Source organism: Danio aesculapii, chromosome 20 (assembly GCF_903798145.1).
Source record: "Danio aesculapii chromosome 20, fDanAes4.1, whole genome shotgun sequence".
Lineage (NCBI taxonomy): Eukaryota > Metazoa > Chordata > Actinopteri > Cypriniformes > Danionidae > Danio > Danio aesculapii.
The window spans coordinates 36,365,178-36,387,667 of NC_079454.1; the positions used below are offsets into that span (position 1 = coordinate 36,365,178).

Sequence of the window (22,490 nt, forward strand, 5' to 3'; positions counted from 1 at the left end):
TCAACGCATGTTTTGAAGGAAGCTAGTATTGACAGCTGATGGAAAACCCCCAGGTTGGCTATTCGAAAAGCATGAAGTAAGCATATATGGTCAGTTTTCTCAATCAGTATGTCAAGTCAGTGAATTTGTCATGACCAATAAAAAGCTGCTTTGTTTTAAAGTGACTTCTATGTGAGCTGTGATTACTATTGACAAAAGGGCATTTTAATGTGGTTGCACCATCACATTTCTATTTTGTAAATATGTAAAAGTAAATAACAAGTAAACAAGTAAAAAACAATTCTCTTAAAATGCACAACTCTTTGAAAACCATTATGTAATTCACACATTGGCTAGTTACAAAAAAAGACAAAGAGGCGGAATGCGTGAATCTCAAACACTTTCTCATCTCGATCTGACTGACTTGCTGATGTCATTTTCTATCACCGCTCCATCCGAGTTCATCCAGAGCGAGAAGGCACAATTTGCGCACACTCAAAAGAGCCCAGAGCATAGCAGAGCCCGCGGAGCACCGTGAAAACACGAGCTCGTTTACTGGTGATGAGGACAGACCGACGCACGCTGAGCTCTGCTGTGTCTCTGTCGCGTCACACATCAGCTCGAGCATTGCGCTGCGCCGCGCGTGGACTCTCCTCGCTGCAGTTATCGCTGCGTCTCTCCTTTCACCCCAAAGAAACCTCGCCGCAGCTGGCAGCCGATTAGAGAGCACTTCCATCGCGTCTACCTTTTGCAGTCGCCAGGATCAGGAATCCTCACACCTTGTTTGGCTCTCCTTTTCGGTAAGTCCCCTCTATGTGTCTATGCGAAAAGGGAGCATTGGGAAAGTCGTTGACAATGGTTCATCTTTTTGCTACCTGCAGTATTGCAATGCATTGATTCAGCAGAGGATAATGTGCATGACTATTTTATATGAGAATGCTTATGAATAAATAACTCTGATAAACCAATTTATTGTGGGTTTATATATTTTAAGATTTTTAAAAGGGACTATTATCACCATTCATGGTGATCAATATTTGTTTGTTTGCCAAATTACATTATGAATAAATAAAGCAACTGATGGTGAACACAGTAGTAAAGTGGCTAGAAATCTGAGCTTGCTATGTCAAATGAATGGACATTAGTTGACAATGGCCCCAGGTGTACAGCTCTGAGACAGCTGTGTGTCTTGCGTAGCTCTACAGTGTCGGTGAGAAATGTGTCCGCACATGTTGGTGCATATCATTTGTTATGCATGCATTTTGACAGATTACATAGCCAAGTATATTAGATATACAAGAAGAATTGGACTTGATTTTGAAACAACCTTTTTTCTCAGTTATTTTTTTATTAATTTTTTATTCTTATTTTATTATTGAATACACTTTCATTAGAACTATTTATGCTGTTTTATTTGAATGACCTCTTGCTAATGGACAGATTCAACCCAAGAGCTTTAAAATTCTGACAAATTTTCTTGAAAATAATATTGATTTCCTGTTAATGTTCTAAAATATATATTTTCTGATTTTATTTTGTGTTATGATGGAATCCAATATCAAAATTGCCATTAGATTTAGACTTAAATTTGGTTCCATGTGATTCTGATGATTATGATTATAATTCCAGCATGATTACATTAGTTTTTTTTTAATGAGATGAGCATCATAATGTTTGAAGATGCTGTTTTATTGTTCTAAATTTTAAGAGTGACTGCTAGCTTCTTGAAGACTGCAGGATCAATGCATCTCTAATGCACAAGGGTTTCAGGGCAGAAATAGCATATTGACATTTTAAGCAAATATAATCAGCCACACACAATCTTACACGTTCAAGGTCACGCTGTAAAATAATTAAATAAACTAAATGTTTGTTATATAATATGACTGTTTGAATAAGCTGGATGTGCTAAATCACTTGGCTGGCTAGATTCACATGTGACATAATCTGTCAGGCTCGTGTGGATGTGAACACTGTTGTGATGAGTCGGCTCAGGGTTTAAAACGCCTTTTGATCTCTGGACAGGGCTCAGTTTGCATAGTCATCATAACCGCCTGCTAGTCAGTTGTTAGATGACACGAATGCTTGTACAACACAACACAGCACTGTTGTGTTGATCATAACAAAGCATTTTTTTCTGTGGATGCATAAACACACCTTGCTGCTTCTACTTTGAACGTAGCATTGCTTGTCTGTGTGTATGCCAAAGATCAGCTCAATCTATCTGCATTACAGCAGTGTCGCGTGAAAAGGCAAAATCATTTTAAGAGATCGATACAACCTGAGTGGTATACTCACAGGGGACAGAGCATTCTCTCTAGTCTCCTGTTGCAGCAGAAATAGCACCGATGCAGCCTAAATGGAAAATGGAGTGGACTATTGCTTTTTAGGTAGACAGGCTCTTTGGTTTCTTTTATAGTCTGCAGTGACCAACTCTTTTCAACAGCATCGGAAGATCAGCACATCATGTACAGATGAGGCTCATTGTTCAGTCTATCTTTTCCTAAAGCTGGAATTTTTGGGGGGACTCACCTAGAATGATGCAACTAGTAACAATATCTTGTTTTTGCATCTTATTATTTTTTTGACAGGTCAAATTAAGTTCTGAAAATCATTTTAAGCTGTTGAAATAAGTTTTTTGGACAAGCAGCAGTGACATTATAATTGTAATGCCTCATTAAATCATTTATGGACCAAATGTGAATACATGTTTTTATGCTTATCCTCTGTTTTAGCCAGTGTTCTGATTACTTTTTAAAATCAAAATATTTCTGTATGACTACAAGGGTTAACACTTTACATGTTACCACATCAACATGCATGGAATTTAGTGTTTCATTAAAAATTAAATGTGAAACTATGTTTTGTTTTGGCCTAATTGACCCTTTGTTAAGCCCCACCCTCCTTAGTTACTGTTGTCATGCCTGTCAAGCTTTCGTGCCTGGCACGTCTATTACAATATGTATGCGCCGGTGTCAGACATTCCAGTTTTGGCAAACAGGTGAGATATCTGAGGAAGCCAGACAAAACAGGAATGTAGTATGCATTACAGGGGTATATTCATGACATAATACTTTAAACTCAAATGGTTTGTAGCAATCTATTTCCTCAAACGGTTTGAGTTGCCTTAACTAGTTGGGTTTTAAAGTACTCAGTTGGTTTGAGTTTTCTTAATTTATTGGCTTTTACTGTGCTCAAATTGCTTCGTTTACTCAAATGGATTAAGTTCACAGTACTCGTTAGGATTCGTTTTTGAACTTAAATGGTTTGCTGCAATCGGTTTCCTCAAACGGTTTGAGTTACCTTAACCTTTTTGGTTTTACAGTGCAAGAATGAATGTTTTTTCCTCATGTGCTAACCATCATGTTGTTTCAACCTTACAATTATTCTCCAAAGCACAAACAGAACATTTTCCATGCAGAATTGTTTACTATTGATCTATTGATATGTTGATTGACACAAAATACTAAGACATTTCTCAAAGAATCTTCTATGTTGAACAGGTTAGAAGGTGAGTTAAATAGCATTTTAATTTTGGGTGAAGTATTACCTGATTTTTAGTATCCATTTTATCTTTCCATTGGACAGAGACACAAACACAAAAAGAATAGTTGTTTTGAAGGAGGGCAACACGGTGGCTCAGTGGTTAGCATTGTCGGCTCACAGCAAGAAGGTCACTGATTTGAGCCCCGGCTGGGTCAGTTTGCATTTCTGTGTTGAGTTTGCATTTTCTCCCCGTGTTCGTGTGGGTTTTTCCTCCGGGTGCTGCGGTTTCACCCACAAGTCCAAAGACATACGCTATAGGTGAATTGAATAAGCTAAATTGGCCATAGTGTATGTGTGTGAATGCGAGAGTGCATGGGTGTTTCCCAGTACTGGGTTGTGGCTGGAAGGGCATCCACTGCGTAAAACATATGCTGGATAAGTTGGCAGTTCATTCCGCTGTGACAACCCCTGATCAATAAGGGATTAAGCCGACGAAAGGAAGCTACAGTATATGTAGAATTCAGAAACCCTTGTTAATAGTGACACCAGTGGATAATACTTCAATCGCAGCCAGCAATTTGATTCTATTCTCACAATTTTGCATACAAATGATAAAAGACACTAAATATAAATTAATAGCTGGGATATACTCATGGTGAGTCAGTTTATGGTTTTACTTAGAAATAAAAACAATTTAGTGAAACCTGTTATTGAACATCCATATGCCGCTCTCGCTGCTGAGCTTAGTGTTTAGATATCCTCTCACATTCATTCTTTCATTCATTCATTTTCTAATTCACACACATTCACTACGGACAATTTAGATTAACCAATTTACCTATTGCCCATGTCTTTGGACTGTGGGGGAAACCGGAGCACCCAGAGGAAACCCACGCGAACACGAGGAGAACATGCAAACTCCATACAGAAATGTTAACTGACCCAGCTGAGGCTCGAACCAGCGACCTTCTTGCTGTGAGGCGACATCACTACCCACTGCGCCACTGCACCAACCCTATCCTCTCACAAAAACAACATAAACAAACACATACACACCAACTGACAAAGCCGAGAAAACAGCAGTAACAATAGCATCTGATAATAGTGTTATGGATACTAAAGCAGATATGGAAGCTCTGAAACTCATATTGGAGGTTAAATAAAATTGGATTCAAATTACACGGTTATGTTAGTTGAGCCGTAGAGTATATATGAGACTGTAGACTGCAGGTCTGGCTGTGTAAGACTGTATTTTAAATGAATAACTGTTCTTTGTGTGACACATTGATTTCATGATTGAATGACTTAAATAGTGTTTTTTGTATCTTAAAGATTGTATAGACAGTTTTATGTGTCATACACTATACAGTGAAAGAGAGGCTCTCAGGAGTGTATATAAATGTCACATCTTTTATCCGAACAAAACTTTCCTTCAAATAAATATAAGTTGACAGGCTTTCAGAGACTACAAAAAGCCAGATTTTTGTTAAAAGCTGTTCACACAGTGCTAACACACACACAAATATTGTTAATAAATGAAAAGTTAGACTTATAACCTCTTTATGAGCTGTTCATAGTAAGATTCTTTGAGGAGCTAAACTTTGTTCTTCAATGGCGCTCACTTTCATTTCTATGAAAGCACTCTTTTGGAAGCTCTAATTTGAATTGACCGATTGTTAGATTGTTTGAACTTTCCATTTTGTGGCTTGACAGAAGTGATTCGTATCTTTGACCATGGAGGGATCAGCTGGATGAGGATTCAATTAGGAGTGATGCTGATCATCTAATTAGTTTGCTATCATAAATCAGTCTCAGAGAGCGAGCGAGCGAGCTGTACAACCATGCATTATCGCTGATTCATAGGCAGTTTCAGGCCAGCTGTTTTTAGCACTCTGAATGTGCTATGCTGTGCTTTTTCTCATGGGTGGATCCCTCATAAAGAGAGGTATTCCCCAAGGACACGGGCCTCCAGTCTGCAGATCAGCGAGGGCTATGCTCTTGCCATTAAAAAGCTAACCGACTAGCAATCTCATGCTTTGTAGCCTCATTTCCACCATGCGTGAAATATGAATGATTTTTTTCTGCATCTGGGTATTATAACAGCCAAGATGTATGAGATTTGCCATTTGCTTGAAAATAAAATGCTGTGTGGGAAACTAAATTAGCGCTCATTATCTTCAGCATTGCTGCTCGTTTGTCAGCCTCAGACTGGAGATTAATTGTAATGAACTTTGAAGTGTAATGTTCTCATCTAGTGTTTACACGAGTGTGATGAGAGCTCATCACTATGATTTGTTAGAGATGAAGAAATTAAAAAAGCAGCAGAATTACTCAGCATTTCATCCTCAGCTCCCTCCCTCTCTCTCTTTGACTTTTTCTCTGTGCTTTCATTGTATTTTTATTAAAGTAACAGGAGGACAGGTTTTCAATTTGCAAAAAAAAAGTAAATGTCACATTGAAGCTTAGGATGTGAAGACCTTTTGGTAATTATGCGAATGATGCTTTGTTTAATTAACCCATTTCCCTGTCAGTGATGCACACAGTGTGTGTGACAGCCGTCTGTTGGGGAAAAAGGCTGTGGGCTGCTCTTATAAGCAGATGTGGGCAGGATAAAACACTGCTCATTGTCCAGAGGGACAGAGACATTTGCAATAGCAATTATAAACTGAAAAAAGGTTTCTTATGAGTATTCTTTTATGTCTAGTGAGATACTTTTTACAGACAGAATTTACTCTGGCATGTTCTCTCTAGGCATTTCCACATTGTCTCATTGCTTAAAAAGAACAGTTGCAAATGGAATGTTTATTTGCAATGCTTTAGAAGAAGCTTTTGAGCCCCCAAAATAACCTCATAGAAGAGTTCTCAAAATAACCAATTTTTACACTTAGCATGAATAGCATTTGACTTATTTGAAGAGTCTTTTAAAGAAACTTTTTGATTTAAAATGATTACAAAAATAATCTCACAGTTTACATTGGTCCAAAGTGAAACTAGCCAAATTTAAACCAAATATAAAGCCTAATTGTGACAGATATAATATTGAGCCAGCTACACTATGTTTTGGGCTTCATTCATTCATTTTCTTTTCGGCTTAGTCATTTTATTAATCAGGGGTAGCCACAGTGGAATGACCTGCCAACTTATCCAGCATGTTTTACGCAGCGAATGTCCTTCCAGCCGCAACCCAACACTGGGAAACACCCATACACTCTCATTCACACACATACACTATGGCCAATTTAGCTTATTCAGTTCACCTGTAGTGCATGTCTTTGAACTTTGGGGAAAACCGGAGCACCTGGAGGAAACCCACATAAACACGGGAAGAACGTATAAACTCCACGCAGAAATGCGAACTGACCCAGCCAGGGTTTGAACCAGTGACCTTCTTGCTGTGAGGTGATCGTGCTACCCACTGCACCACCATGACATCATGTTTTGAGCTTGTTCAAAATTGAAGGATTTTTAGCAGCTAATATTTACATTTTTCTCTGACGCATTAAATACCTATATAGAACTTGAGGCCATAATCTCAATATTTGGTATCACACCACAGTCATTATGTTTTAATTAAAATAAGATAAATGTGATTGCCTTTGCTACGCTTTTAGCTAGAAGGTTAATATTGCTTAAATGGAAGGAAAAATTTCCTCCAACCTTCAAGAAATGGCTTATGGAACTTCTACACCACCTGACCTTAGAAATTAATAATACAATATACTGTAAGAGGTTGTTTTTTCTCTTTTGGCAACCTGTTTTAGATCACATAAAGAAGATAGACTCCTCAGTTATTTTAAAAGAGTAAAACCTTTCCTTGTTATTTTTTTATTATTTAATTTTTCTTTTCTTTTCTTTCCTTTTTAACAGAGCAAGGAAATTTTTTACAGTATGTCTGATAATGTTTTTTTATCCATATGCTGGATAAGTTGACAGTTCATTCCACTGTGGTGACCCCTGATTAATAAAGGGACTAAGCCAAAAAGAAAATGAATGAATGAATTTTTCTGGTGATCTCCTCCATTTGTTTGCTTACTGATCTAAGTCTACTTTAAATTTAATCAGCTGAATGAAATGGTATAATCCACAGTGACTCCCTCAAGCCATCATATTTATTTAACTGCACGGCTTGCTTAGTTTTATTTTAGCCATGATATTAATTTTGAAATTAGTGTTTTCTTCTGCAATATACATCCATTGGTCCAGTAGTGTGTGTGTGTGTGTGTGTGTGTGTGTGTGTGTGTGTGTGCTTAGATTAAATGACTTTAAAATACCATTTACTCAAATTCAGTTAAATTTATTTACACTGTAAAACCCAACAGTCAACCTTATCAAATGAAATGAGTGTAGTTAACTCAAAATTTACTGAAAGTTAATACTCATTTGAAAAGAGTTTTGAATTCAGTGTTGAAGGTAATGAGTCAATTAAATATCTCATTACTTCAACTTAAATGGAGTAAGTTCACAGTACTCATATACATTAAGTTTGAACTCAAATGGTTTGTAGCAATTGGTTTCCTCAAACGGTTGGAGTTGCCTTAACTTATTGGGTTTTACAGTACTCTATTGGTTTAAGTTTTCTTCATTTATTAGCTTTTACTGTGCTCAAATTGCTTCATTTACTCAAATAGATTAAGTTAACAGTACTTATTAGGATTTGTTTTTGAACTTAAATGGTTTGTTGCAATTGATTTCCTCAAACGCTTTGAGTTACCTTAACTTTTTTGGTTTTACAGTGTAGTATTGTTCATTATTATTCATTTCATGAAAAAAAAGTATGGTCTATTGCAGGGGTCACTAATCACGGTCCTGGAGGGCCGGTGTCCCTACAGGGTTTAGCTCCAACTTGCCTCAACACACCTGCTTGATTGTTTCAAGAATACCTAGTAAGACCTTGATTAGCTTGTTCAGGTGTGTTTGATTAGGATTGGAGCTAAAATCTGCAGGACACTGGCACTCCAGGAACAAGTTTGGTGACCCCTGGTCTATTGCATGAATTAATGTTTTTTTTTTGGTTCTTAAGTTTAAAACCGTCAAACAAATAGTGTAAAAATTGTGTAATGCAGCTTTGGTGTTTACTGTAATTTTGTGTACTGTAAATAAAATACTATTCAGAGCAAAACAAAATCTAATTATGAAAAAAGTAATTCACTGTAAGGGTGACACAGTGGCGCAGTGAGTAGCAATGTCGCCTCAGAGCAAGAAGGCCACTGGTTCGAGTCAGTTGGCATTTCTGTGTGGAGTTTGCATGTTATTCCTGTGTTTGCTTGGGTTTCCTCTGGGTGCTTCGGTTTCCCCCACAGCCCAAAGACGTGCTGGAGGTGAATTGGGTAAACAAAATTTCTGTAGTGTATGTGTGTATGCCCTGGTCCTCCAGATTAGGGGTTGAGCATTGGGTTAACAACTCACCTCATAAAAAAAAAAACAAAAAAAAACTAGATGTTATGAAACCAATATGGTGGGCTAAATTTCAACTTCGGTATAAAAATGGCCCTGGTAGTAAGTAAGTAAGTAAGTAAGTAAGTAAGTAATTCACTGTAACAGTAGTTTATACCTTAAGAAAATCTTTTCAGACATATTTATATACAACAAGGAATATTACTACAGTAAAGTGCAGCTACAAAATATGAATCAATTGTAATTTAAAACCTTTATACTCTGTACTTTAATCTTTTATTCCTCAAATCACATAGTTTTACCCATTTGTTAACAAGATAAATTAAAAAAGACTTAATGAATCCTCGAACTTTGTAATGCCGGTGCATGTGAGAGTCACAGTCGACCTCCGTTTGGCAGAACAACCTTTATACAGTTTACACAATTTTCACAGTTAAAATGAATAACAGCTCCAGGCAAAGTGAGATCACAGCTATTTTGATTTGTGTGCCTCGCAGACACCATGGGGAAACAAAACAGCAAGCTGACCCCTGAGGTAATGGAAGACCTGGTGAAGAACACAGAATTTAATGAACACGAACTCAAACAGTGGTACAAAGGCTTCCTGAAGGACTGCCCTACCGGACGACTCAATCTAGATGAGTTCCAGCAGCTCTATGTTAAGGTATGGACACTAGTCACGTTGTCATACATTTCTTTACATGTGCTGGTTTTTTGATGGTCTTATAATTCTCTCTATTTAGGATTCTCTGTTTGCTTTTATGGTTGCAGCTAGTGCTAAATGCAATGCTAATTTCCTTGCACAGGGTAGGGCTCATGATATTAAAAAAACTTGTAATATTTTGTAACTTGTAGTAAATTGTAATATTTTAGTTTACTTCACAGACACTCAAAGGTAACATTTGACAGTTGCTAATAATACATTGCATGTGTCAAAATGAGCGATTTTTCTTTTATGCCAGAAATCATTAGAATATTAGTTGAAGATCATGGTCCATGGAAGACATTTGATTAATTTCCTACTGTAAATATACACTCACCAGCCATTTTATTAGGTAAACTTGTCCAACTGCTCGTTAACGCAAATTTCTAATCAGCCAGTCACATGGCAACAGCTTAATGCATTTAGGCATATAGACATGGTCAAGACGATCTGCTGCAGTTCAAACAGAGCATCAGAATGGGGAGGAAAGGTGATTTAAGTGACTTTGAACGTGGCATGGTTGTTGGTGCCAGACGGGCTGGTCTGAGTATTTCAGAAACTGCTGATCTACTGAGAATTTCACACACAACCATCTCTAGGGTTTACAGAGAATGGTCAAAAAAATGAAAATATCCAGTGAGCAGCAGTTCTGTGGGCGCAAATGCCTTGTTGATGCCAGAGGTCAGAGGAGAATGGCCAGACTGGTTCTAGCTGATATAGAGGCAACAGTAACTCAAATAACCACTCGTTACAACTGAGGTATGCAGAAGAGCATTTCTGAACGCACAAGACATCCAACCTTGAGGCAGATGGGCTACAGCAGCAGAAGACCACACTGAGTGCCACTCCTATCAGCTAAGAACAGGAAACTTGGGCTACATTTTGCACAAGCTCACCAAAATTGGACAATAGAAGATTGTAATAATGTTGCCTGGTCTGATGAGTCTCGATTTCTGCTGCGACATTCAGATGGTAGGGCCAGATTTTGACGTTAACAACATGAAAGCAAGGATTCATCCTTCAATCCAAGGATTGTATCAACGGTTCAGGCTTGTGGTGGTGGTGTAATGGTGTGGGGGATATTTTCTTGACACACTTCGGGCCCTTTAGTACCAAATCAGCATCGTGTCAATGCCACAGCCTACCTGAGTATTGTTGCTGACCATGTCTACATACCCATCTTCTGATGGCTTCTTCTAGCAGGATAAAGCACCATGTCATTAAGCGCCAATCATCTCAGACTGATTTATAACAACTCAATTTTTCATTAGTTATGTGCATTGTAAGCCCTTAATTTAGACAATTTTCTCAACATTTACATTATTTTGAACCCTCAGATTACAGATTTTTAAATAGATGAAATTGATATTATCCTATATCCTAATTAACCATGCATCCACGAGAAGCTTTTTTTATTCAACATTCATGTGATGTGATTAATGTGTATAAATCTCAAATTCACAATTAATTGAATATTTTGCTGGGGAATGCATCTACATAAAATATAATAAACAAATTACAAGCATGCATAAATACAAAATGAATAAAGACACAGCTTAAGTTAACAATGCTTTATGATTTACTGGAGAATCGAACAGTATTCGAGTACAGAAATGGAATAATCAACTTTAAAATAACAGTTTTCGGTCTTCATCATATAAATCCAGTTAATCCTTTTATAATTTCTTGTACCTGAATCCTTAAATCTTGCTTGAAATGCTTATACAGTCACATGCCTCAAAAACACATGCAGATGATAAACTTTCACTCTATTAAGATTCAACTTTGCAATTATTTCACTAATCAGTGCTAATCTGGTTAGCTGAAACTTTGACAGGATATGTGTGTTTTATATTGTAATACATGTGTGCTATTTGGTAATCTTGGGTCTCTCAAGCACTTTGGTCAAATGTTCTAATAAAAGGATTGCTCCAGACCAAAGAGGTCGCTGAGGAGAGCACCAGAAGCGTCATGTGATGTACAAAAGACTGGAAGAGCCCTCTGAGTCATTCTGTTGGATATAGTCTGGTGTATAACTGGCACAAAACTCAATTCGGATCTACAGGGCCACGTTAGTTGGCTACTAGTCATATGCCTAGCTTCTTTATGGCTTGTTAGGGATGAACAGTTGCTGTCATGGCATGTTTTACTCTCTTTGGTAGTTGATTCTTATGATTTATGAGGATATATACTTCAGTTTGTCACAAAGTGAACGTTTTGCTGGGGATGCTAAGTGTGTCTACTGTACAGCCTTGCAGCTCCAATTACAATATGAATATGAATTTTGTAAAGGCATTATGCAAGATCATTTCAACTAACAGCCGGAGTAAATAACCACAAGTCTCACAGCTCTGCTCGGAAGCCACAATGCTTTCAGATTGGTGCGAAATGAAAAGAAAGGGCAGGAGACTTTCAGTGATCTGGGATAATACTGTAGTTTTCAGGAAAAGGATATCAATCGGATAGTTTTATTAAAATCTGAGCGAGAGGAAATGGATGACCTCACATTAGCAGGGTGCTGAGATCCTGCGGACTGAAGCATTGTTTGTGTGTGTGCATGGGTAATGGTGTGTGTGTGTGTGTGTGTGTGTGTGTGTGTGTGTTGGCACTTATACTGCTTGTTGCACAGGGGTATTGGGAACAGGTGTTTAGTGATGGGTTGTGGTCAGTCATGAATCACCCTATGTGCTTTTTAATTTAATTAGCGTAATGAGATTTTTTTTTAACATGCATTTTTAACTTAAGCATAGCTAAATCAATCATTTTTATAAAGTATTAAAATAAATAATAAATATTATATGATATATTACATTCATTCATCATTTGCTTTTCGGCTTAGTCCCTTTATTAATCCGGGGTCGCCACAGCGGAATGAACCGGCAACTTAACCAGCACATGTTTATGCAGCGGATGCCCTTCCAGCTGCAACCCATCTCTGGGAAACATCCAAATACACTCATTCACACATATACACTATGGACAATTTAGCCTACCCAATTCACCTGTACCACATGTCTTTGGACTGTGGGGGACACCTGAGCACCTGGAGGAAACCCACACGAACGCAGGAAGAACATGCAAACTCCACACAAAAATGCCAACTGACCCAGCCGAGGCTTGAACCAGCGACCTTATTGCTATGAGGCAACAGCACTACCTACTGCACCACTGCGTTGCCATCATATTTTATATTATATTATATTATATTATATTATATTATATTATATTATATTATATTATATTATATTATATTATATTATATTATATTATATTATATTATATTATATTATATTATATTATATTAAGATGTAAGGTATTTAAAGTATCTCTGTAATTAGCTTTTCTATAGATGCACAGGTAATAATTTAAGCTCTTCTATAGATAAGTATTGAGACAATAATCTAAGCCCACAAATGAGTCTGATTATATGGGCAAAGCTTGGTGAGCTGCTGGCATTGTCTTTTGCTCTGTTTTTGTGGAAGCCATATTGGATGCTAAATTTAGCATCTTTTCAATGATTCATGCTTTTTCAATAATAGGTTGCCAGACTAGACTGGGGATGAGATCAGTCGTATTACCCCGGTTTGTACTGGAATCTTTTCAGCAGATGCTGTAGATCATGTACGTCCAACTATTGAAGCGCAGCTTAAACAGTTGATTTACAGGAAATATCAGAACAGATTATGAGCTGTAATAGAATTATGTGGCCATGTGCTTATAGGGTGAACATTTAGAAAATCATTAGACTGTTGCTAAAATAAGTATATACGAGTTTTTAAAAATGTATTTTAGTATCTTTATTTTATTTTATATTATTTTATTGATTTTGTGATAATTCTAAAAATGTGTTGTGCATCAATAAATATTGTTATTTAACATAATGATTTTGTAAAAATGATGATGTCCTGCTCATGCAAATTAGTTATGTGTTTAGTCTGCACAATATGTCGTTTCAGCATCGATATTGCAATGTGTGCATCCGCAATAGACACGACACATCGCAAAGATATGCAATGTTGAGTCTGAATTAAAGTAGACCAGGAGCTACAGAATTGTATTTAATCACTGTATTTATAAAATATATGATTTATGCAAAAAATGTTTTTTTACTTATGATTCTTGTCTTGTTTCTAGTCCAAATATCAAAGTATCAATATCAAAGTGAAAACAAGATTATTTGACTTACTTGGCAGATAATTTTGCTTGTTTTAATGTAAAACTCTTTATTTTCACTTATTTCCTCTGACGGTGAAAACTAAACAATATTTTTTCTTGCTCTCAGAATTTTTTTGATATGTGGACTAGAAACAAGGCAAAACAAAGTAAGAAAGGCTTTTTTGCATTGTGATTATGCGATTTCTGTACCTGAAGATTGTTAAACTTCTCAGAAAACCCTTTGAAACTGTGTTTATAGCGCAAGATGTATTGCAGATAAATGAAATATCACAATATCATGTTTTTCCAATATTAAGGCAGCCCTGGTTTAGTCTATGCCCATGTACTTGACAACCAAAAAACTATTGGAATACAGAATTATGTTTCTTTACAACTTGACATCACCATCTACTGGCCTGCCATAACTTCCCTGTGTACGGCCATAGGGGCAGCGTTAGCCATTATGCCTTTAACCAATAGCTGTGCATCTAGCTTTTTGGTACCCTTTTGTCGTGCTAGGTAACTTTTGCGAAGGGTACCTAAAAAGTGGTACGGTACGGTTTGCTTTTTGGTACCTTTGACAGTGAAAATGGCCATAAAAGCATACCACATCGTACCGTACCATACCACTCAGTGGAAACAGGCCATTAGGCTAATGATTTCAGGCTTGCCTTTAATAGGCTTTGCTATTACTTCCCCAAACTGCCTCCAAATGTCACCATATTTTTTTTACGTTTCTTTGCATCTTCGTCTTCTTATGTGCTTTTTTTTACCATAGCAAATTCTGTTTTCTTTTTGATATTTGGTTTCAGTTTATCAAGAATTGTTAATTTTGTTCTGTTTGACTCATTGGATGGAAATGGTGCGTTCTTCGCTTGTTTTTATGTGGTATTCCAGTTTTGAGCATTAATCTAATTGGTATATTTTAATAACTGAATGTCTTTTAATACTCTAAAAGAATCAAAGATTATTAACCTGATGGCTGAACTCTGTGCAGCACCTCTTGTTATTGGAGAATGGTCTGGATGCAGACTTGGGGCAGTTGCAAGCTGAGCAATGCATTTAATTCCCACACCTAACCCCACCCCTAACCCTACTCCTCACAATGACGTCACAAGCTCCATTGAGTGCATTGTGTCTGACATTGCACCTCTGAGATTTGCAGTCTCAGCTTGCAAATCCAAGTCTGCTTCCAGATACTATTGGATTATTCTGCCAATAGTATCTAGACATGATGACTGTACATGGTGTCAGTAAAGTGATCCCTTTGTCTCTTGATGTTAGATTGTTTGCTGTGGTTTCAGATGTTACAACTGTGACACCAGTGATGAGGTGCAGTGTAATGGTCCTTGCGTAATTGTCAGTGAAATAGATGATATATTTGGTGATGTGGTGGACAAAAAGGTGATTGTGAATAGCAGAGGGATGAGAGTAAGGGACATCCAATGTGCTCATGTTTGACACCGGGTTGTTACATCACCCACTCCAGACGATCAGACCTTGATCTTGTGGACAAACGGTGAGCGGTGGTGGATCGAACATCTGCCCACATCTGATCTTGCAGAACATGAATGTGGAGTGACAGGACGGCGTCTGGTTTGTGGCCCTGGTGTGGCTCAGACAGTGATGTGGCTGGACATCTCAAAGTCAAATTCTGGACAAGTATGACTGTTTATTTCTGTCATTTAATAGAAGAAAATGTGAAGTTTTTTGAATTTTTTTTTTTTTGTAATGTTGAATGTTTCTTGCAACCCAGGCTCATTCTGAAAGTGTATTTCTGAAGAGCGCCAATTACATCCCAGCTATGTTTTTTTTTTGCAGTTTTTGTTTTCACGAATCCACCAATGGCCACTGTGTACGCTTTTTTCGTTTTCAAATTTCTCTTGTAAGTGCCATTCGTGCCTGCTTTTCTCCCGTAAATCCACCAGAGGCCGCTGTGTTCTCTTTTTAAGATCTCAAACTTCTCTCATGAGTGCGATTCACACCTGCTCTTCTTGCGTAAATCCACCAGAGGTTGCTGTTGACTGACTTACTGACTGACTGACTGACCAACCCTTCCACCCCCTCTCCTTCCCTAAACCCAACCGATAGTGTTTTAAAAAGCACAGATTGACCAGCGCCCACCCACTTCCCTAAACCCAACTGACAGTGTTTTCAAAAGCAATCCAGAGAAAGAAAAGCCCTCAAGGCAGCCTGATTTTTACCAAGTTTTCAGATTTTACCACATTCTCACTCTGTTATTTACTTTTTGTTTTATTTTTTGGTAATTGTTTTTGTCTTACGTGCTTTCTGGAATATTTCTTTGGCAGACTTAATCCTCGTCGCCACGGTCAACTTTGCTTAACGTCTCAAATCCTTCAACGTACGCGGCAAGCCACAGGAGAAACTGGTAACAGAGGAAAAGCCGTCCCCACTTCCCTGTAGCATTCAATTTAAAGATGAAATGCAGCCATACAGTACGTTCCTCTGACTACATAATTCGTGATCTCCAGAAATGTATTAGCCTTTGTTGGTTTCTTGAATGTTTTGAGGTCACCTATAATCTGGTGGACGTCTGAAAGGCAAACTTAATTTTAGTAGGTATATATATAAACATGTAAGATTTCACCCGTTTACAGTTGACTAAATGACAATGCAATTTTGAATATTTTAACAAGCAGTTTGTTTAAGTATCTAACTGTAAGTATCTAACTGTCCAATAAAGATTTTGTTAAATAAAATAAAAGAAATTTTAGCATTTCACTTGAATGACATTTAAACTGGCTGCTTGTGCTTATAATTCTGAGGACAAAATAGTACTTTTTAATCCTCATAATTTTGTTGCAACATGAATGCTACTTGTTTTTGTATTTCTTTTTCTTCCATCTTATGTACATTAAATAGTGTAGCTCAAACACAACAAATGGGGTTCATCATTAGCATCATATTAAAAGAACAGCATTTTTTTTTCTGAAACTTGTTGTGTTTTTCTGAAGAAAAAATGATATGCTGTATATGTCATGAGGGTGTAAAAGATGAAAGAATCCTTTAAGCACTGTAGTGTACAGTATATGATGAATTTAAATTGTTATTGCGTTAGATAAGATTGATTATGGCAAAACAATAATCTTTTTTCTCATTTTTTACTTAGCTTTAACTTTTTTAATGCTTATAGCTATGATTTACAGTTGTATGTTTTACTTTTGAATGAACTATATTTATAGCCAGATTCTTGTACTTTGACTTAAAGCAATAATTGACCCAAAAATGAAAATTCCGTCATCATTTACTCACCCTTTACTAGTTTTAAACCAGTTTGATTTTTATTTTATTAACACAAGATAAAATGTTGGAAACCTATAACCATTGACTTCCATGGCATTTATTGTTCATTCTATACATAGTATTTGTTTTTCCTACTATGGAAATCAATGTTTACAGGTTTCCAACATTATTTAAAAGATCTTCTTTATAAAAAACTGGTATAAAAACAATCAAGGGATGTGTAAATGACTTTTGTGTGAACTTCACTGTAAAAATGCTTTTATTAATTTGATTTTTTATCTTGTTTCTAGTCCAAATACCTTTAAAATCCTAAATTGAGAAGTATTTTCTAGACAAGCAAAACACATTGTCTTGTTTCAGGAAATAATATGCCAAAATTAAGTGAGTTTTTTTCTTAAACCAAGCAAAATAATTTGCCAGTGGGTTAAGAAAAATAATCTTATGTTAAAAGAAAAAAACAATATTATTTTGCTTACCCCCATTGGTAGATTATTTAGATACTTTAAAAAATAATATGCCAAAATTAAGTGAGTTTTTTTCTTAAACCAAGCAAAATAATTGGCCAGTGGGTTAAGAAAAATAATCTTATGTTAAAAGAAAAAAACAACATTATTTTGCTTACCCCCATTGGTAGATTATTTAGATGTTTTAAGAAATAATATGCCAAAATTGAGTGAGTTTTTTTCTTAAACCAAGCTAAATCTACCAGTGGGGTAAGAAAAATAATCTTGTTCTTTCTTTTGACATTGGCAGATTATTTTGCTTGTTTTAATGAAAAACTGACTTAATTTTGGCATATTATTTCTTAAAACAATGTGTTTTGCTTGTCTAGAAAATGCTTCTTGATTTAAGAGTTTTTAGCTATTTGGACTAGAAGCAAGACAAAAAAATTAAAGTAAGAAAAGCATATTTTGCAGTCTATATTTAAGTATAATTTTAACCACAAAAACACTATGTACTACAGCAGGCACATCACTGAAGATGATTTCTATTTGCAGTCCCAACCAGCAGCTTTTCTAAAATTAGTAAATGATCTTACGCACTTTCATTTCCCCATGCTGAGCATGAAAAACATGTGAAGACTGTCAGGACCTGTTTGTCTTTGCACTTGTTTTGAATGTACAAAGACACTAGAAAAATCAAAGCGGGTCTCCTCCGTTTCTTGAGCTTCATTTTTAGCACGATGAAGACATCACTTTAAATAGGATGTTACGTTAACTGTGTCATGGGAATTTTTAATCCCTTCTTATGTTTAATTAGATTTTCTGTCAAATTTAGACTCAAATACTGAGTAAGGAAAATTCATTCATGTGGTCAAGGCTACACACCAGAACGAGAAAACATTTTGATTGCCTTTCCTCCTTTATTATCTTGGTATCACATGTGCATGCCTTTTGTAGATGTTACCATGAACTTTGAAGAATAAACAAAGGGTGTGATTCATGTTTGGGTCTGTAAAATCAGAAACATCCCATAAATGAGGTGCTGTGATGTTAAGGTAAGGCTGAATGACAGTTTATGTGTATCTGAGCGCAGTATTAAACATCAGGAATTGCCCCTTGTGTCAGTATGCAGTAATGAATAACCTGTGTACTCTAGATTTATTGAAGTATCCATTTTGTATAATGATAGCTTTGTGGAGAAGATGGAGGACCCCAGTGTCACACAAGGTTGTCTCTGTGAAGGAGACAAATTGCCTCCCTGTGATCAATAGGACGCCATCTTATTCCCCATCCTCTGGTCTTGTAGATGACCTACGGATAACAGGCATTTCATACTTAAATGGCATTATATTCATAAATTATTCTTTTAGAAAGGACATTTCATTCAGATTCTCAATTACTTTACATTCACTCTGCTGCATTTAATAATAAAGATTATTACAATAGATTATAATAATGCCTTTTTTAAGAGTTGCATTGTTTCAGAATTACATATATATTGTTATATGAGACTCAGACATTATTATAAAGCAAAATAGGTTTAATAATAATAGATTTTTTCCAGTCATTTGCCTTTATTTAATGAGAATGTACAGAATAAACATAATGTCAAGTCATTGTGCAAAGCAAATAATGTAACAGTGGCATGCAAAGGTCTCTGAAGTTGCAGAAAAAAATTATTAAATCCTTATTTTCAAACAGTTTTTGCAAACTTGCATTTACCACAGTCATTCATGCAAATGTTCTTAAGATTATTCTTATACTTACAGTATTTTGCTATTTTAAATAGAATTAATAGTAGAGATCTAACATGCAGCAAAAAACTTATACCTGTCAAAGAGAGACTCCAAAATTTCCATTAAATTCCTCCATCTTTTTTTAATGATCTATTTTTGCATTTATTGTGATAGTATGTAGACAGGAAGAAAATCTAGAGAGAGAGTGTGGGGATAGTTTTTTTTTCCAGGAGTCTTCCGTATTTCATCTCCCACTACCTTTTCGTTTTTCTTTTTTTATTTCTCCTGGGAAACTCCTGTAATTTTATGGCCCAAACTAGTTGCGAAATATCCCTTTTTGTCCATGTTTGTCAAGTTGCTAGATCTTGTATGAAGCCCATCACCTCACACAATTGACAAAATGTATAAATCTCCAAGCGTTTTTTTTTACCTCAACCTGGCAACATACATTATAACCCATTTGCGATGTGGGATTTGAACTTCAGTAGTAGGCAGTGTTGGGCAAGCTACTTCAAAATATAGTGAGCTAAGCTAACCCCTGGGAAATGTAGCAAGCTAAGCTAAAAGCTACTTGGCTTAGCTACATCTAAGCTATTTTTGTAAATTTCATTTTTAAATAAAAGCAACTTAAATATCATATCTTAGTGATCAATAAAACTGTCAATGAAACATTCATTCATTTTCTTTTCGGCTCAGTCCCTTTATTAATCTGGGGTCACCACAGCAGAATGAACCACCAACTTATCCAGCATATGTTTTACGCAGCGAGTGCCCTTCCAGCTGCAACCCATCACTGGGAAAAACCCATTCACACTCATTTACACACATACACTACGGACAAATTTAGCATGCAAACTCCACACAGAAATGCCTACTGACCTAGCTGGGGCTCGAACCAGCGACCTTCTTGCTGTGAGGCGATCACGCTACCCACTGGTAAATGAAGCTTGTGTGGACGCTACTGCGCTACTTGACTAAAAAAATTGCTTCGCTACTGAAAACCTATGTGATTTAGAAAGTAGCCATGCTACCGACATGCTACTGAGAAATCTAGTTAAGCTTGAAGCGACGCTACTGCCCAACAGTAGGCTGCTGGTAGTAGGCTACTAGTCAATCACAACATCCCCCCCCTCAAACCAGTGGCCTTTTTGTTGTGAGGTGACAGTGCTAACCACAGGCCGCCCACTCATATATATTAATCAGTTTAAAAATATTATACAATTATTAATTTACCACCTATTTTCATAGCTAGATTCACATTATCTTGCTTTGTGGAATGAAAGGCTCAGTGCTTGCTGAAGAGGGTTAGAAACACACACACACACACACACACACACACAGCGCACACACAAAAACTGCATCCATTAGCGAAGCTCTTATTTACCATCACTGAAAGGCTAGTGTATGTGTTCATGTGTTGACTGTGGTCCTGTGACGTGCGAGATCTGTGTGGAAAATGCCCCGATGCTCCTTTTGATTAGCCAGTGGTCACTAAAGCGGCCCGGTCCTACTCTTCCCAATGTCACCTCAAGGTCTCCCGCCAGTAGAAAGATCTTTGGTAAGTTGGGAGGGAAATGCATCATGCATCATTCAGAAGAGACCCTGTTAAATGGCTGGACATGTGAACAGAGCCTTGTGCCACCCTTTATCCTAAATGATTCCTGTTTCATTTTACCTGACATTCACCTGGGGTTAAGTGCCTCCAAGTCAAAGGTCAGTCCCACAGGGGTCAAAACATATAACCAGTGCTGAACTTTATTCACTGCACTCTAACCACTCTGTGAAGGCCAGTGGGACAGTGCAGTTTAGTAAATAGTATTTAATGTAAAAATGCAACCATTTGTATTGTGTATATTTGTATTAAGCTTGAAGTTTAAGCTTAACATATAATATTGTAATGGCGCATTAAATACATAGTCTGTAAAAGATATGGATGTAGTATCTGTGATGTCATTCATAGGTTTTTGTAGAGCGCAAATGAAGCTACAAGTAGGTGTGGCCAACCATCACCATTTTGTTTGTGTGTCATTGCGCCAACCGGGGCTGACCAAAAAAGGGCAAAGGGGGGAGCCTCAGTAGAGCTACAGATGCCTGCTAGTATTTTGCTTAGATGGGTTTCTCTTTGGGAGAAACGCTTAATACTTCATTACCTGCCATTCATTTATGTTCTGGCCACATGTGCTTGGTTGTTTACTATATCAATAAAGTGTTTAGTCTTTTAAAAACACTGTTGTAATACACTGAGCCACTAAGCATTATTCTCATGATGTTTTTCTACAGGAGGAAAACGTGAATCACTTCCAAATAATATAATCTGTGTTAGTAAGGCTATTTATGAAATCCAGGCGTACTGTACATGTATTAGCATGAAAGCTCTTAATTATTTTCTTGATTATAGTTGTTTGCAGGCAGAAATGTCATGTGATACGTGGGTCCTTAATTGAACTGTCATTCTAACTGCAGACCTCATAAAGTGCTCAGCTTTAAATTAAAAGTTTGATTGCACTGAAAAGAAAAGCACTTCTCGGAAAACACCAGCAAATATGTCATTTCGGAAAAATTATGAAAATTGCATTGCACTGGCATGTATTGGTTTTTAAATCAACCCTGACCGTTAATAAAAACGGTTTGTTTTTTCCTCCTTTCAAAATTGGATCTGAAGTGAATGGTTAGGAATGAAAAGGGTTTACATAATGCTATTGGGGGACATTGTAGTAATGGAAGGGTAGTGCCAGCCAGCTCAATTATCCCTTGGGCACATTGCCCATATAATTCAATCAGTAGTGCAGGGGGAGGGTGATTATCCATGACCCCTGTGTTCGTGAAGTCAGCTCTGTTTGTGCCACTAACCCGTCAGGACAGCGCTTTAACTTAGTCCTGTTCCTCTGAGACCTTATTATCTGCTTGTTGAAATGCATTGCGCTTCAGAGGCCTAAGGGCTATCGGGAGCTGCTTTGATACACTATTGTACACAAGGGAAGAACTCTGGAAGGCTGGTATATGGACAGGCTATAGTGTGTGGCTACAGTACATGTAATCAAATATTTAGACGAATGTTGAGGCTAGCAAGACTCACTGACAATGGTGGATTTTGTAGTGTTCTTTGGAAGAGATTTCTGACTAATTATTTTAATAAGCAGCGCTTTATGTTAACAGTTTATCATGGGTATGTAAATGTACCATTTATATATTGGCTTTGCTTTAAGGTATGGTGAGAGCATTGCGGTGTAAAAACATGGGAAACAAATCATTACATAAGTTTATTTTCTAGTGATGCAACAAAATTTAGAAAATCTAAAATAATTAAACCTTAACTTCACCACCATTTAA

At 36.8% G+C, this 22,490-nt stretch overlaps 1 protein-coding gene across 1 annotated transcript in view; it reads left to right on the forward strand.

Moving 5' to 3' along the window:
• The first annotated feature begins 494 nt into the window (after positions 1-494).
• Positions 495-22,490, forward strand: part of vsnl1a (visinin-like 1a) — a 38,982-nt gene continuing 16,986 nt past the window's right edge. Inside the window, exons 1-2 of the mRNA XM_056445570.1 lie at positions 495-779; positions 9,357-9,523. Of these exons, the coding sequence (XP_056301545.1) occupies positions 9,362-9,523 (162 nt within the window). The 5' untranslated portion in view covers positions 495-779; positions 9,357-9,361. The remainder of the gene's footprint in view (positions 780-9,356; positions 9,524-22,490) is intronic.